Genomic DNA, 17,792 nt, shown 5'->3' on the forward strand with positions numbered 1-17,792 from the left:
CAGTGCTCACTGCACAGCCCATCAGAGTAGCAGTGTTCACTGCACAGCCCCTCAGAGCAGCAGTGTTCTCAACGTTCAGGATACAGTGCAGGTATAGATGATTTAGCAATAAAAAAGACTGTGTAATGTGTATCACAATGGATGTAGATAAATGGTCTAAGGAATAAGAAAAATAGGCTGACAAAATGGTTCTCTTGGACAGTAAATCAAGAGGCCTGAGTAATTAGAGAATAGCTCATCCAAAAATCTATTGGAAAACCTCTGTGAAGAAGGTGACTAGCATAGACAAAGGACCTGGGGCCAGTGTAGATGTGCTTTCAAACCAGCAAGGGCAAGGGAGTCCATGCTGAGACCTGGGCACATGGTTAGATCTCAGCAGTAAGGTGATTGGCTCTTGCATGTAAAATTACTTTAGATATGATCTCATCTCCCTTAAGGAGTTGGAATTAGATGTTGTTGGCTCAGTAGGGAATAAAGAATGCTTTGACTTGGATTTTCTGTGTGTTTATAACTTGATTCGGGGTTCTGCACTCAGGTCACTGTGCTGTTTCGTGCATTACTTACATGTGCTGCTTTTCCCTCTAGAAACCTGACTTTATATTAAAATTTTACCAAGATCTTGGATTGCCACCAAAACAGACAATTAAAATCTTTCGTGTAACAGATAATGCTGTGATTAAGCCAGGTAATCTGAGGTCGGGAGAGGAGGGAGGTAAAAATACCAAATGTGTGGTTTGTTTAATGTCAGCCCTTTCAATAACGCTAAACAAGACACAAAGTCCCAAACACATATTTTTAAATATAAAACTGATCTGATTTAATCACTAGGAACAAGCAGTCTTTGTCTCTGGGAAGTGGGGAGCTGTAGGATCTTCTTTGTTTTCCCTGAGAGGGGGGAACTCTAGTGCAAATGTGGGGAGTGACACATTTATAAAGAGCCTCTCCAAGTAAGCGCTCTAGCTTCCCAGTGTGTTCATGGTTGCAGGCTAGGACTCTGCCAGGGACAGTTACACTCCCCGGAAGAGAGAGATGCAGCCTCAGAGAGAGCAGACGTAGCCCCTGGGAGAGTCATCTCCTGTCCATGGACTGTCAGGTTCAGGATTGGCATGATTATGCTGATTCCTGGGGTTAGCAAAGTGTGCCATTTTGATGTTTGACCTTCTAGAGAGTTTGAACTTGCATTGTAACAAAAGACAGTGAAATTTTTTAAGTTTAACTTTCTAACTCAAAGGCAAAATAATTTTGAATTATAAAATTAGTATAAGTCTTGCATCATTTATTGGTCTGGTTTGTAACAGTATTCCACTTTAAATATAAAGGAATTGTTCTGAAATACTTTGTTCTGAAGAAAAGTTAAGTATCCCCTTTGATATTAGCGGATTTAATTTGTCCAGGCCCTCTGTTCATGTTTAGGATAGTTATAAAAGTCAAGTCCATGTTAGTTTTTGCTGTAATTCTAACCATATTAAATTACATTTCTGAGTCAGTGATGGCCAAGTTGTTCAGCTTTGCAAAACTGAGGTCTCTGTAATCGCTTAATTTTTCTTTTTGTTAATTAATATTTTTGATGGACAAATCATTTATATTTATTTTATAGAGTATAATGTGATATTTTGACATATATAGAGTGAAGTCCGTATTTAAGTCCACTTTCCTTTACAAACCTAGATTAATCTTACCTTAAAGAAACCGCTGTCTTAAACTCCACCGAACTCCACTCTTAGTACTAATTAAACAAACTAAAACCCTCTTTCCATTTCGTTCTCAGCTACATTGGTCCCTCATTTTTTAAAGGGCTCTTAATTGGTCATATAGTATTGACGTTTACCCAAGGTAATAACTTTTTGAGGTCAGGGCTGAGCCTTACAAGTGTTGAGTGAGGACAAGTTTTGTCTAATCCAAAGACCTAAACCTATGCCAGGTGAAAGAGACTGTATCAGTATTGTGCCTAGAGCAGAAGTCACCTGACATGAGCAGGTGCTCTGTGAATGTGTACACCATAACCCGTACCCAGCAGAGGTCAGCCCGAGTCAGGCAGCACAGCTCTTCGTCCACTGGGTGATAAAAGGCTGTATCAAACCCCACCCATCATCATAGTTCTTGTCATGTTCGTTCCCCTTATGTAAGTGGATGATACATTTTAAAATTCAGCATACTTATGCACTGAACCAACCAGGAATCATTAAAGTGTGATTGCCACAGGACTCACTTATACCAGCACCACATAAGCTCCATGAAGGTGTTGGACAGGACTCACTTAAACCAGCACCACATAAGCTCCATGAAGGTGCTGGCCTGCAGGAGTAGTCTGGTGGCTCACTGGAGCACCATGCACCTTGAACGGGGTCCCCTTGTTCTTCAGCCTTCTCATTATTAAGTAGAACCTGTTTGCAGGTGGCTTCAGTGTTTGGGTGTCCCTGATGTTCCTAATTGCTGAAGGTCTCTAAGCATTCGAAAGCACTGCTAGGAGCTATGTGAGCCAAGTATCTGTGGGTAAAGTCCTTTCTGCTGACAAATAACATTGATTTCTCATTTTCTTTTTCACACAGGGACCCCACTTTATGCAGCTCACTTTCGCCCTGGACAGTATGTGGATGTCACAGCCAAAACGTAGGTCTTCGGCAGCTCTCCTTTGCTTTGCCTTTCTCCATATGTTAAAGGACAGAGTGGGTGAAAGTAAAGTCTCTCAAGTCAGTTAAGAAAGACAAACTACTCTCATAACTGTCTGTAAAGTCCCTAACTACTAGTTCCATAGAAGGAGTGTACATTAGAGAGCTGAGATGCATGCTCTGGGAATGGGGCTCAGAGGAAATGCTTTCCAGTGCTGTCTGCATTAAAGACCAAGATCTGACTGGGAAACACAACTAAGCAGTGGCACTGAATGACTCTAGGGTTACTGGAGTTTGGCTGCAGGTACTCTTTCTAATCACTGGGAGTTGTAAGATTTTATACTATTTGTAAAGGTGGTTGTTGTGTTTAAGTGTCTCTTAGAGTAACTACAAAACATGTTTGCAGTTGTTTTATCGGAAACTAAAGGAGATCCCACACCTCTGGTCTCCTTAGGAGTATGATGTTGGACTCTTAGTGTGAGGTAGTGAGTCTCTGCTGGGAAAGGGAAACCCTCATATATTCCAGGCTCTATTGTAGAGGTGATCATAACTGCCATGACAGAATGCTGACCGTGGTTCCTTTAGTCTGGACTAGTATTCTGAATGCTTTAGCCACTTCTGCTGAGGTGTAGCAGTGTCTCTATGACGCCAGGAGCTCTTCGGATCTTAGAAGTTACTGCTCCCTAGTGCAGAGTACCCAAGTCCATGTAAATGCTTGCAAACTGGATTCTGCTGGCTGTTGGAACTCAAACAACCTAGAACAGCCAGAATTAAAGCACCAGTTGCTATGTGTTCTCTCACCAGGGATCCTCTGTGTTTGTTTTCTCTTCACATGACAGTGCCTACAACAATAGCAACATGGAGAGCCTTCAACAAATAAAGGTGTCCATAGACTCTGGGAGAGGGCAGTTTGTTTGCATTTATTTTGTGATGGTGACCAAACAGCAGTTTTCATCCCAAGAACCTGATGAGTGTGGCCTTTGGTCCCTTACAAAGAACCTGATGGCAGTGGCTTTCCGCACCATGAGCACCTCGTGTGAGACACGGACCCTGCCAAAGCTGCTAGCTGCCTTTCTCTTTGTCCAGCTCTGTAGAAGTGATGGGAGAGACTGGTGTCGGAAGAGTCCTGAGGAGATTCTCAACCTGTCCGTTTTGTTCTCCCCAGTAAAATCTTTTTCTTGTCTCTTAGAGACTTTTCTTCAGCTTTCCTGAGCTTTGTTGGTTAGCAAGTGAAGACTCTGGGTTACATACCAGATTATTTTACTTTTAAATTTATGAATTATTACAAATTATAAGATGCCATACATTGACCCTGTGAATTTATATACAGTGCTGTGTGAAATCCATTCCACACCTTGCAGAACATACAGGATACTCTGAGAAGGCATGCTGTCAGATGCCTTGGTCGGCAGGTGGCTTGTGGCAAGGCTAGTGACTGGCTTGGTGGACAGCTTAGCCCTTCCGAGCCTCTGCCCAGTGGATGCTTTCAGTTCATACGCTACTGTTGAGCTCTGAGGTGTCTTCAGCCTTCCCCCTTCTGGTAATTCCAATCTTCTTGGATATAGAATAAAGATGGGGGTGTTTTTTGTTCGGTTGGTTTTTGTTTCATTTTGGTTTTGTAAGGCTCTGTTTCTAGAAAACAATGAAGTTATGTGGCAGCCTCCAGGATCAATAGCAAGTAATCACTAGGGGAACAGGTTCCCTTAGAATTAAAGCAGTGATGGTCAGTCCAGAAGAAAGCAGACCACACTGAGGAGGTCCTTGCTGCTGCATGGCCACAGCACAGCATTCTGTTAACTTTGGTGTGAGAGGTGGGTCGCCCTGTGGAAGCTCACTGTGCTGGTCTGTGTCTTCATGTAGACTGACTTCCTTGACACCAGCTTGAATTGGATTTCAGGTCATTTTGTGTTGAGTATTTCCAGAGACCATACTGCTTCTACCTTGCATGTTACTGCTGCCCCCCTAGCTTTTAAATGCCTATAGACTGATTGTTGTGCACATGGAACTTGGTTTGAACTCCTGAGTGCAATGTTGTCTCCTTAGCTGTGCGGCTTTTCCATGACGCTGACTTCCTAGGCTGTGGCATGTGTGGGAAAAACTACATGCATTTGCTTGTTTTTCATTTTTCCTTTAAGTTCTTTAGTGTATGTCCCTCGATGCCTCTCATTTGGAAGGCATGTCCTATTTGGAATTGAAGCTCTTTGGAGCCTATGAGAGAATTGTTTTCCCCATTAACTATGAATGGAAACATCACCTTTCGGTGATGTGTCCCTTCATTTCCTTTCTCCTATGACTGATGTGGGGACAGACTTTTCTACTTTGTCCTCCATTTCTACACTTGATCTTAGCCAAAAGGCTGAGAAGCGACCCATCATTTCTAATCCTTTTAAAATTTAATTTATTTTCTATTTGGAGCAGTAAACTATGTAATGAAACAAGGAGTGGTTAGATTATAAAGAGATAATATCTCAAAAATAATTCTTAAGTTGAAGTGAATGGTTGTTTCTAGATGAAGGCTAATTTGAGAGGAAGTGTTGTAGAGTTGGATCTTGGTTTGTTGTTTAAACATATTTTAGTGGTAATCTATGATTGATTTCCTAAATTAAATCTACCAAGCAACCAAGCCCAAGGTCAACAAGACTGGGGGTTACTAAGTAACCGGTAACCTAGGGTCACAGCTGAAAGTCATTGCTCAGACAGCTATGTGACCAAGGCAAGTTCCTTAGCTCTTCTTACTTCATCTTTAGCAGAAGGGCTTCCAGCACTTGGCTCGAGGCTGGCACTAAGGACCTACCTGCTCTGGACCACTGGCTATCCTTACCATGTTATCAGCTGCCTTCTGTTTAGAGTTTAAAAGGAAAGTCCCACCGTCAGTACGATGTACTGTGAAAGAGGAGTAGAAAGCATGACCTCATTAAGACTTCTAATACATCAAACAGCTTTTGACTCAATAGCTCTAAGACAGACATAGTCAATGTGCAAATGAATGTACATTTTTAAACTTTATTTATTTTAATGATTTATTATTTGGGTGTTTTGCCTGCATGCATGTCTGTGAGGGTAGCAAATCATTTGGAGCTGGATTACAGGCAAGCGTGAACTACCATGTGGGTGCTGGGAATTGAACCCAGGTTTTTTTGGAAGAGCAGCTGGTGTTACTACCACCGAGCCATCTCTCCAGCCCCAAAAGATGACTTCTGGGTTTCTCTGTGTAGTCCTGGCTCTTCTGGAACTCACTCTGTTAAGCAGACTGGCCTTGAGCTCACAAATTCATCTATTTCTGTCTCCCAAGTGCTGGGATTAAAAGACTAAAGGCATGCACCACCACTGCCCAGCCTGAATGTGCATTTCTATTCCCCAATAAAACTACTCACAAGAGTAGGTGCTCAGTGCATGCTAAAATGCCAATTTGTGACTTAAACAGTAGTAAGAAGAGAAGCAGAAGCAGGTGCTCAGAGTGCCTGGACATGAGGTGTTAGGGAGGAAGGGTGTCTCAAAAATTAAGGAAATGACAGAGTGAATGTTGGTGGTAGAGGGGTAGGGAGACTCCAAAGAGACAGAGGACAGCCATGTGAAAGGAGGGCATGGGCCCCTGAACACTGGCTACATATTGACACTAAGGAGTCATTTACTTTTTAAGGACTGTGGTAACCGTATTGTGGTTTGTAGTTTAAAAGTGTCCTTAGCTTTCTGTACTGCGCCATTCATGATGGAGATTGCGTTTTGGTACCCTATTGGAGCTGCAGAACCAGAGAAACAAGATAAGACAGGGCAGACCTAGAGTTGGTGGTCAGTGGTGGATGCTCAAGCTTCCTTATAGTATCTGTTCTTCAGTATGTGCAATGACTTCATAATAAAAATTATTTTACTAAAATACGTTTGCATTTTTGGATTAGATTAATCTCAGAATAATTAATTCCCAGAGACTAATTGAAGAAAAAAATAGGTTGCAGAGGTGAATGGTGAGTTTAATGAGAAAATAGAAGGAAGAAAAGGAGAGAGAAGTCACTGAAGCTAGTGGAAAGGACAGGACTTGGGGGCAGGATTGTAGAGGTGTCCTTAGAGAACTGGCAAAGACGGCTCCAAGCAGTCAGGATAGTCTCTCCTCGCCTCTGACGTGTTTGTCCCCAGGTGCAAGGGTTAGAAATATTGCCATACAGTGTAAAGAAATCTGATGGTTTGTTTTAAAACTATGTGTGTTGTCAATATTTGGGTTTTTGTCCTGATATGGCAAGGGGATGAAATTCTATTGACCTCTAGAGATGAATAGGATGAATTGGGAAATAGTAAATTATGCATTGCCTTCTGGAAGGGTTTACAGTTACTAATGCAAGCCTTTAGAGCTGTGGTTCTCAACCTTCCTAATGCTGTGATCCTTTAATACAGTTCCTCATGTTGTGGTGACCCCACCATAAAATTATTTTCACTGTGCTTCATAACTGTAATTTTGCTACTGGTATGAATCATAATGTAAATATTTGATGTGCAGGATATGTGACCCCTGTGGAAGGTTCGTGTGACACCTCCCCCCCCCCCAGGGGTCAGGACTTAAAGGTGAAAACCACTGCTCTTAAACCTTTCTTTCCCTTTTCGTTTTTCCCCACAACATGGCAGTGGCAGTGATGGGCAGTAGGCTCACTTCTGTAGGCTGGGCGGTAAGCTAAATAAGGCATAATCCCTGCCCTGTATGCAGCCCAGGTGGAGATCATGGCCAAGGAACAGCAGCAGGGGTCTTCTAAGTGAGACCTTAAACAGTCTAACATCTAAGTAAATCCATTTTTCTTGTCCTCGTTGTCACATAAGCCTTATTAATGTTGGGATGTCTAAAGTTGCATTCTCCCTGGCTTGAATTTTCATTTGATTTCTTTCTGCAACAATTAGTTAAGCTACATTGTCCTGTGAGAGACAGAGGATTGTATGAGTTCTAAGCCAGCCGGAGTGAGACAGTACGCTGTAGGCCAGCCAGGGCACTCGTCTGTCTCAGACAAACCAGCAGGCAAGCAAAGCCCCGCAGTGGGTGAAGCTAGGGTGAGGAGCTAGGCATCAGTGTTGGTGTCCTTTTCCATGACTTATGCTAAGTGGAAGATTAGTTCATCCCTTGCTCCTGTTTCACTTCTGTTCTCGCATTGGTTAGCAGCTGGGAGAAGTACTGGCTACCTGTGCCTCCTGTGAGCAACAGGTGCACCCTGGCCTCCCATGCTGAATTAAACCCATACTTGTCCTGTCCCTTGTGTTTTTGCCTTTTGTTTAAAGGTTATTTACTGAAGAGGTTCCCATTGTACACAGTGGGGCTCATGAAGTGTTCCAAACCCAGACTGAAAAACAATCTGCAATTAGCTGACACATAATTAGCACTTTCAGGGTACCACTTTCATCTTGTAATCATTTACTCTGAAATGAGCTCAATTATCTTCTGTAATTTACCTGCTTGCGTTTTTTCTGCTGCATGCACTCACGCTGCCTTTTTAAGGCAGATAATCAGTTTGAGAGCTCAGAAGGCAGTAGTGAACTTCTGCAAAAGGCAGCCAGTGTGCGAAGGTGGTGTTTTTAAAGCATGTTCTTTCCAAATGGTACTGCTGGTCCCTCCTTTCGGCTCCTAGGTGCTGCTTGCTAAACAATGGAAGACTTCCAAACCACTCGTCACTTATTTCTCTTCATTTTTAAATCGCTAAGCTTTTTATATTATTTTGCAAGTATGACCTAAAATTCATTGTTAAGTGTAAATATTAATAATTTCTGAAGCATAATTTCAGTTTGATTCTTATCGCTTCTCTTTGGTGTTCAGCTCTCTATAGGATTATGCAATGACTTTTCCATTGAATATATGTTACATTTCTATTGTGATAGGAATGCTCAATTATTTAGTTAGTTAGTTAAGGGATGAGAAAGTATATGCTGGCAGAAAGAGGCGTATGCTACTTTTAACTTATTAAAGTCAGTGTGTGATTTGAGAGTACGTGCCTGATGGGTTCTATTTATAACTTAAAGGGGTTTTTTTGCTGTTGTTGTTGGTTTGGTTTGGTTTTTATTGTTGTTGTTTTGAGACAGGATTTTTCTGTGTAGCCCTGGCTGTCCTGGAACTCACTCTGTAGACCAGGCTGGCCTCAAACTCAGAAATCCATCTGCCTCTGCCTCCCAAGTGCTGGGATTAAAGGTATGCACCACCACTGCCAAGCACTTATAGTTGTTTTTATGTTAAGTTCCTGATTTATCTAAAACTATTATTCAAGGACTTTCTTCAGTCCATCCTGTCTGGTAATAAACACATCCTGTCTTAATAAACACATAGCAAGGTTCTGGAGGGAATAGCGTGGTTTTCATGCTGTGCTGTAATTGATCTGAACAGTGCACATCTAATCATAACTACACATTACATTAAATTATATTGCTGTTGTCTAGTGAAAGGTGAAGAAAACCTGCCCTTTAAGAACATATAGATGATGTCTGTAGTAGATCTATAAGTCCTCTGGTCCTGCACAGGATCATTTGGAGGGATGCACTTGACATTCAGAGATAGCCTTTAGTAATATATTAGCATGTTTCTCTAGCTAACAGACTCTCCAAAAAGTATATTTATTTAAAAATAATATTTAGGTTGTTAAGAAAGTGCCTTTTTCTACTTTTGCTTTTCCACTAGCTTCCTATTCAACACAGGTCAGGATCCATCAGATACTGTCTAAAGCTACTTGCCCAGCATCTAGAGGTTTATTTATTGAGGGTTCTGATCTGTGCACTAGCTGTTCTTTCTGACTCGTTGCCCTCACATGGTTGCTGAAGTAAACCCCTGCAGCTTCAGGGTCCATGCTTAGAAATTTAGCACACTGCCTAACCGGTCACATCTGGCTCAGGGTCTCTCATAGGCCATAGTGACATTGGTTCTTGACTAAAGAAAAATTGCCTCCCAGCTAGCATGGCTGTTGGCAGCAGCAGGGCCTCAGCCATTGACTGGAACAAACCTTGTTACTTTGTGTTCCGTAGGAGTGTTGCTACAGTGAAAGATGCTTCGTGTGGAGAGCACCAGGGTAGGGTCTCTTAGAAGCAAGCTTCACACTGCCATCTCATCTCTTAGCATATTGTATTCATTAAACCCATTCAGTCCAGGCTTCTGAAAGAGGGTTAAGCATAGCCCACATCCTAGGGTGTGCCTGCCATGCGTGTTACGAGACAGAGACTTCTAGAGCTCTGATATCATAGCTCTAGATTGTGAGGGTGAACTTCATAGGTAAATTCCGCAAACTTAGCTTGCTGGTGCCTTACAGTCTTGACATAACATTTTACACAGAGCTAGGCTCCAGCGGGAGGTGTAAACCAAGACAGATAAAGAAACATTCATTTGCAGTTTGGCTGGTATGGCCTTTTCTGGTTATTTAGATAAGAACTCTTGTTAGAACTCCAAGGTGCTGTCAAAAGTAGAAATATTTTATACTCCATTCATTATGTAAATTCTAACTTTTCCCCCCAGTATTGGTAAAGGTTTTCAGGGCGTCATGAAAAGATGGGGATTTAAAGGACAACCTGCTTCTCATGGTCAAACAAAGACCCACAGAAGACCTGGTGCCATCTCAACTGGGGTGAGTATAAATAGTGGTGCTCACCAAGGGAGGTGGGAGTTGGGCTGGGGCTCGTTCTATAGCCCAGGTTATCCCAGATCTTGCAGGACTCTTCTTGCCTCAGCCTCTGGAGTGCTCTGGTCCTGGTAGCTGTCAGTCTTCTGTTGGCCTGGCCTTACCCATTTTTCTAGTGCATGAGTACTGTGGGCAGCAGTCTCTGTTCCCTCCTTCCCTGGCGTCCCATCTAAATTATTACAGTGACTGCAGGTGACTGCATTTGCCACCTCACATACTAGTTTTGTTCTAAAAGAAACAGTTGCTCCAGATGGTCAAGGAGAGCATATAGTAAGGGGGGAAGCCACTGAGATAAACAGAAGTAAACAATAGTGCAATAAGAAGGCCTTTGGAGCCTCAGGAAATGCAGAGTCAGCCTGTAATGGTTGGTGAGGACACACTCCCGTTCTTCTCACAATAAAACACATCACAGCTTCCCTTAGATACTAAGTTCTCACCTACCAGATTGTGTTCCAAATTGCTGAATTTTTATCACACTGTCTCCTGAGAGCTGAAGAGAGGTCTGTTCACAAGGCTGCCAGGAAATAGGGATCAAAATCCGTGGAGGGTGTCCAGAAGCATGCAGCTCTAATGAAGGGGACCGGCAGAACCTTGCAGAAACTGTAGGCATTTCCTTCACACAGCAGAGTGTCTTCTGGAATTTGCCCTAAGGGTGTTCTCCCGAGGGCACTGACATGAGGTGGTCCTGCCTTGTTACTTGTAATTAATTAGCAAACGTGGATGCCACAGGGGTTTGGGTAGGTTACACTGTGGTAAGTCTGCTTAGAGAAAACATTTTCTTAGAAGAAAAATGGGTGAGAGCTCTAGGAAACAGTGGTGACTTGCAGCAGACTTGAAAGTGTGTGTGTTTAGTTTATCCTTGGCAGTTAGAAGGGCCAGGAAGCTGCAGTGAGACTGCCTACCTCCAGGTGAGGGTGGAGAGGCTCCGGGTGGAAGATGCTCTTTTTATGCTGTAGTTTTTACTCCTGGAGCCTTGCTAATGGTTTACATTTTCAAAGTAAAAACATTTTGTTCATGTTTGAAGGAAGTAAATGCAACATGAAATATAATTAGGAGACGATCTTGAGTGTTTCAGTTGAATCACAGCTATACCGAAGGGAAGGGAAGGGTAACTAAGTCAGGGATTTTAACATAGTTGCCTGGTTATATACCATGAGTGTAAGTGTAAAAATAGACTCTTCGGGCTGGAGCTATTGAGGGATTGCTGAGCAGCCATGAGGCCTGGAGTTCAGATTATAGCACCCAGGTAATAAGGCAGTATCCAGCAAGTGCCCATGGCTCCAGCCCCGAAGGATCCTACGTGTGTATAGGCACAACACCACATACACACATGCACTAATACATGGCTCCAGCCCCAAAGGATCCTACGTGTGTACAGGCACAACACCACATACACACATGCACTAATACACAAAGAAGAAAATCATACACAGCAAACACATACAAGTGGTACATTTAGATTTGCTTTTTGCACTGATACCAGCAACTCATAAATAATTTTCAATAAATTGCAGGATTGAGCAGAAAAATACATATATTGGTAATGGAAGCCAAGAATCATGTTCCTCTGTTAGAAAAGGATGTTACGGTATTGAAGGGGGAGTTAAAATGAGCTTCGAATACTGTTTCATCAATCTACCCCAGCCGTGTGTGTGTGTGTGTGTGTGTGTGTGTGTGTGTGTGTGTTCACTTTGCCTGCTGCTGTGACCTACAGAGGTGCTCCAGTGCAGTGGGTATACCTAGAGTACAGAGTGTGGTCTAAGCATCCTGCCCCACAGAAAGGAGCCCCTCCAATGGTTGGCTTATTTAAACTTCACAGTACTGGAAGGACACAGTGAACCCAAAATGCCCTAGACAGGAAAACCAGGAAGTGCTTAAACATGGCAGACGTGTGAAGGAGACACAGAAGCTTGCTTAAGGAGCTTCCCATAAAGCAGAACTGAGACAGTTGTGGCTTGCACAACTGAAAATTCATGGAGTACAGAAGCTGAGGCAAGAGGATCAAGAGTTCAAGGCCAGTCTGAACTATATAGCCTTCTCTCAGGAACAATCAATAACAACTTCCCCCCAAAGAGAAAGGGGTTCCTGCTGATATAATGAATTCCATCCATGTGTATATAAGAAAGAGAACAAAATGGGATGTCCTTTCTGACAGCTGGCTAATCCCTGTAGACAGAGTGATGGCATCTTCCTGCCTGGTGACCATCACAGATGATGAGTTCCACCAGCATTTTCAGTGGATACAGATCAAATGGTGGAAGCTTGAGAGGAGCTGGGTTTACATCTATTTTCAAGTCAGATTGCAAATTAAGAGAGAGTACTAGCAGTAGAGGGGACTAATGTGCCTTATACATCCTTGGAATCAAAATTACTGTAAATGTGAACTTTGTCTTTTATCATTCAGGATATTGCCAGAGTCTGGCCTGGAACTAAAATGCCCGGGCAAATGGGAAACAAAAACAGGACAGTGTATGGATTGAAAGTAAGTCTGTAAAGTGCTAATGTAAGTTTACATGCAAAGGCCAGAGTGTGCACTCCGTGTATGTGTATGTGTTTTCTGAACAAGGGTGCTTGTTAACTGTTAAAGATGTAGGGTGTGGGCTTGACTTATAGATGTGGAATTAGAGTCATTCAAAAGGAATGAAATGAGTTGTACTATATTGGGGTTCTATATGCTTATACTTCCATTAAAACAACAAGTATGTATATTTGTATGTATATAGTCAAAGCATAGAAAGAACAAAATAAGCTACCAGAGCAACAAGGTCCAGAAATGGTCACTGATATTGTATGTGGTTTTTGGTTTTTTTTTTTTGTTTTTTTTTTTTTTTTTCATTTTTATTCTTACATTTTGTGTATAGATTCTGTATTTTTTTTTAATAATTATGTCAGGGTTCTGGCAGGGGGGAATACTCTATTTGGATGAGTGGGTGGATGCTTGACTGAGTGGACAGTCTGATAGATACATGAAAGGATAGTTTAGGATTCCCTTCTGTGCTTGTTATATGAAGGCTGAGAAAACCCCCTGTGGGCTGCCTCTAGGCTAGAGCCCTGACTCACTCCAGAACCTCAACCAGGAAGCCCAGTGATGGGAGTTCTCAGTCTGAAGCAGAAGTCCTAAGACTGAAGCACATGCATATGCGTAGATGGGCACTGGGTCCAGGGTGCAGGGCGCTTGGAGTTGAGATGGCTGTGACAGATTTCCAGGACAGAGAGGGAATACTTCTGTCAGCCGCTTTCGTTCATTCTGAGCTCCTGATGGAATGGGTGTCACCAACTGAGTAAAAGTCCACACTGAAACTTCCTCACAGGCCTACCAGCTCAGTACTCCTCACCCCAGTCAGTCAGCCCTGAAGTCAGTTATCAGATCAATTGACATCTGTTTCCCACCATTGCTATTTTACCTTAATAAAGTCAGTCTGTCAACGGTGTTCTGTGTGGTGTTTATTTTCTTACTGTCTTTATTTTATTTTACTTTACTTTATTTTTGACTAGATTCAGTGAGTTACGAATTTCCAGCGGCTAGTTATAGAAAAGTAATAGTAACCACACTAGAACTGAATTTGCACGTCTTTCTCGGTGGGCTGAGGGAGTCGTCAGCTGCCACACTCAGGAAGTAAGGTGCAGGAATGCCCTTCCTTATAAGTCACTGACATGGGGCTGAAAGCTTTGCAGTTTCTGCTTGGCCTTCCGTGCTGGTGTGGTCAACTGTAGTGCGCTCCCGTCACAGTGTCTCCTAGTTCCTGGTGCCTCCATCTCTCACAAGCTACTCTCTCGTTGCAGGTGTGGAGAGTGAACACCAAGTACAACATAATCTATGTCAATGGCTCTGTGCCTGGACATAAGAACTGCTTAGTAAAGGTACGTCCAGCTGTCTGCTAAAGGCGTGCACGGTTCCTACTCCTTGTTACTTGGCGTCTTCGTCAACTCTCTTTGCTCCGTTATGTAGTTTCTAAAGAAGGGTCTTCTTAGACCTCATGCTCTCAACCCCGGCTTTCTTTGTAGTAGCATCTCAGTGCTACTGTCCTTGTCAAAACGAAAAAGAAAGGAAAAAGGGAAATGAAACTAACGGGCTGACCAGATAGACTGAGGTAAAGCCTGGGAGCTTCCGAGGATCTGCTGTGTAAGTGGGCTCGTAGCGGGAGTGAGCCCATTGCTGATGCTCCATCAGAAACAAGGAGAGATCATAGTTTTAACTTTATATTGCATTAGACATGTTCATTTATACTAGAAATACTATCAATAGCTTTGTTAGCGGAAATCCTCAGATTTGGTAGATACATAAAACTGAAAGTATAATGAGAATTCACTGCTTGGATCCCTTGTGACAATTTTTATCAAATTAGCACATGGTTTTCTTATAGGGTGTTTTCCTAATTAAAGTTGAGCCTAAGGTTGGTGCATTAGAGGAGACTGAATGTGCTGGTTTCCTCTGGGCAGCATCCTGGTCCCTTCCTGAAACAATTGTAATGAGGGCCATTAACATAGGACTCTTTCTAATATACTTAGTTGTTCCTAACAGCTGCTGACTAACTTTGACTAAATTATCTATTTCTCATTGTAAAAATGAAGCTGCCCTATTTTATTGTGTATATAAGTGTATTTTTCTTTCCAAATGAGTCTACAGAAGTTTTGAGGATCCCAATAATATCCAAAACTGAAGTACTGCATCTTGGATCGTATCCACACCTCTGCTAAGGGACACCTGCTGTGAATCCAGACACAGTCTGAAAGTTCTCAGGCCATAAAATGTTCTCAGAGCTTCTGGAAATGCTTCTGGGTTTCTTTCTCTTGTTTTTACTGAATGTCATTCTGTCTTTAACTTCTTAGTTAGAATGCTCCTTACCAGAAATAAGCTACTTTCTTTAATAAAAGCAATATTTCCCTTTTCTTGTGTTGATAGACTTAAAACTAACAGAAATTCCATGCTTTTAAGCCTCAACCTCCATAATTTTGTTCTAAGTATAGAAAACAAAGTAACAAATCAGGCAAAAAGAGTAAACAATAGAATAGATAATTCTTAAGTATTAATTGTATTTAGTATCAGACCTTTATATTTGAAAAATTAATATGCATATAAAAGATATTTGAGGTGTAATTTTAAAATATCCATCCTATTGGACAGTTAAATACATACTTACAAGTCACAGCAAAGTACATAGTGATCATCAATGGCTTTATTCTCAGGGGGTAGCTGATTCAATTGAAAAACAATCAAGATTCCTAGAATACAAAAAAATACAGCGGGAGAGCCTGTTCTCACCTCTGTGTGGAGTGGCTGCATTCATGTTCAGACATGTAGAGCACAGACTCTTTGTCAGTGGCCCCTTTACGTACCAAGATTGGTAGCACATATGAGTGAGGTGTTTTTCCTTATTCTTGCAGATCAGAGACTCTAAGCTGCCTGCATACAAGGATATCAGTAAGAGCTTGCCGTTCCCTACCTACTTTCCTGATGGAGACGAAGAAGAACTTCCAGAAGATTTGTATGACGAGAGTGTGTGGCAGCCCAGTGAACCTTCCATCACCTTTGCCTGATGCCCTGGTGTGCCAGGACTCTGTGCTGAACCAGATCAGAAATGGAGCCAGGGATGGGAATCGTACTCCCTGTGCTTAGTCAAGAGAGCATGCGCTTCAGTCTGGTTAGCAAGGTTACTGCATTAAACAAACAGACACATAGACTAGGTGGGTTAGAACAACAGTTTGTGAAGAACAAGATGCCTGCCGTTTGTAGGGATCATTCTTTATAGATACATTTCCCAGTCTTGTTTTGCTTTTGTTTTTATAAACTTTTATTAAAGATTTATCTCTCTTAATGTCTGGTTGCGAAATAGAACCTGGAGGAACAACATTGCTGCCTATTGGATAAAAGAAACCATTTCTTTAAAAATATAACATTCTTTTAGGGTTTAGAAACAATGAGAGGAAGAATTTTTTTAATCTAAATTACAGAAACCTGAGTGTTTAAATGAGGACTGGGTGGATCCAGGTCCCCAGCACAGCCTGCAGTCTGTGGACCAGCCACTGCCCAGCTCTGCTGCTGCTGAGCACGGGGAGCATATGGCAATTCACTTCTCAGAACTTGGCTCCTGACATGCCATGTCAGTTTTGTATCGAAATCAGGGATCATATTTGTAACCAAATTGCATTCCAATTAGCCATTCATACCAACACTGGTGCTGGTTATTAACTGTAAAATAGGGCTAGTAATGAGTCTTGAGTAATTGCGTAAGCCTCAGGAAGGCAAGCTAGTAGCCATCATGGTACACACTTTATCCAAGCTCTAGAGAAGCTGAGGAAGGTAGTGGATTTGAGTTCAAGGCCAGCTGGTACTACACAACCAGACTGTCTAATAATAAAACAAAAGGGAACCAACTGGTCAAGGGTACTAGCGTAGTTAGACTAAGTATGAGCCATCACTTTTTAGATTTATAGTACCTCTGCCTTCCCTGTTAGGGCAGCCAAAGCTGGAATCTAAGGTGGATCAGCCTGTCTCTGTGATGTCTGGCTTGGGTAACTGGATGATACCAGTTGTCATGGCCTGAACTCTTTGAGAATATTTCCCTCACTAGACAGAGAAGGGGACTTAGATGTCATTATAGTTAACTGTAAATACTGAGGTGCAGATGAGGGGTAGCCTATGGGAATGGCATTTACAGCTGTCTCAGTTTAGGTTGAATGGCATCAGACAATGTCTCCTTATGTGGTGGGGATACAGATGCAGCTATGGCCAGGTGTTTTCTTTGGTGTCAGGACTGCTAGGATTTACAGTCTCACACAGAAGGTCTCACACAGTCAGCACTGAGGGTCTCATCATCCACAAACTCCACCAGTCTAAGTGGTCACAAGAGCTCCTCTTTGAAAAAGAATGTGGGTCACAGTGAGTGCATCTCTTGATCACATGGATACTGTGCCTTCCTCGTAAGGCCTTGATTGCACAAGGAGGCACTGCTGGCAGTGTCTGCAGAAGCCAATGTGGAAGGAAAAGCTGGACTGGGGTTACTGATTGCATCTGAGCCTCTGAAATGATATTGTGGAAGCAATCCTAACACATGGCTCCTCACTGTCACCGTAGAAACGTAGCCTCAGCCCAGTGACATGGTCTCCCAGTCTAAAGCATGATGCTATGGCGCCACCTAATCAGCTCTCCCTTGGGAGGAGGATGTTAAAAATGGGTTTTGTCATCTGCTTGCTTAAGTGTCACACTACTTTCTCAAAGACTCTGCTCAGGCAGGAAATGCATCAGGAGGCTCCCATTGCCTATCCTGCTTTGATAATACGCCTATGGGAAAATAACCCGTGAAGAAGCGGTGTGTGTTGCTGACACCTACTGAGCTAAACTTCTGAACTAAGAAAGAATTGGAGACACAAAAAGTAGGTCGCCATACTGTGAGGTTGAAGTGAGCAGGCATCTTCAGGGGCTCCATACTCATTTGTCATCATGGCTACCTGTCTCTCTATATAAGAAGTCTCCCTCATGAGAGACTACCTGACAAGAGCAGATTAGTTGCTTTAGCTTTGGGGAATTTCCATTCACTTTCCATCTGTCATGGCCAAC

The 17,792-nt window shown here is 42.5% G+C and overlaps 1 protein-coding gene across 1 annotated transcript in view; it reads left to right on the forward strand.

Moving 5' to 3' along the window:
• Positions 1–16,050, forward strand: part of Mrpl3 (mitochondrial ribosomal protein L3) — a 24,602-nt gene extending 8,552 nt beyond the window's left edge. Inside the window, exons 5-10 of the mRNA XM_031344377.1 lie at positions 586–685; positions 2,550–2,610; positions 10,072–10,180; positions 12,639–12,716; positions 14,018–14,095; positions 15,620–16,050. Of these exons, the coding sequence (XP_031200237.1) occupies positions 586–685; positions 2,550–2,610; positions 10,072–10,180; positions 12,639–12,716; positions 14,018–14,095; positions 15,620–15,772 (579 nt within the window). The 3' untranslated portion in view covers positions 15,773–16,050. The remainder of the gene's footprint in view (positions 1–585; positions 686–2,549; positions 2,611–10,071; positions 10,181–12,638; positions 12,717–14,017; positions 14,096–15,619) is intronic.
• Positions 16,051–17,792: the final 1,742 nt, after the last annotated feature.

Source organism: Mastomys coucha, unplaced genomic scaffold (genome assembly GCF_008632895.1).
Source record: "Mastomys coucha isolate ucsf_1 unplaced genomic scaffold, UCSF_Mcou_1 pScaffold23, whole genome shotgun sequence".
NCBI lineage: Eukaryota > Metazoa > Chordata > Mammalia > Rodentia > Muridae > Mastomys > Mastomys coucha.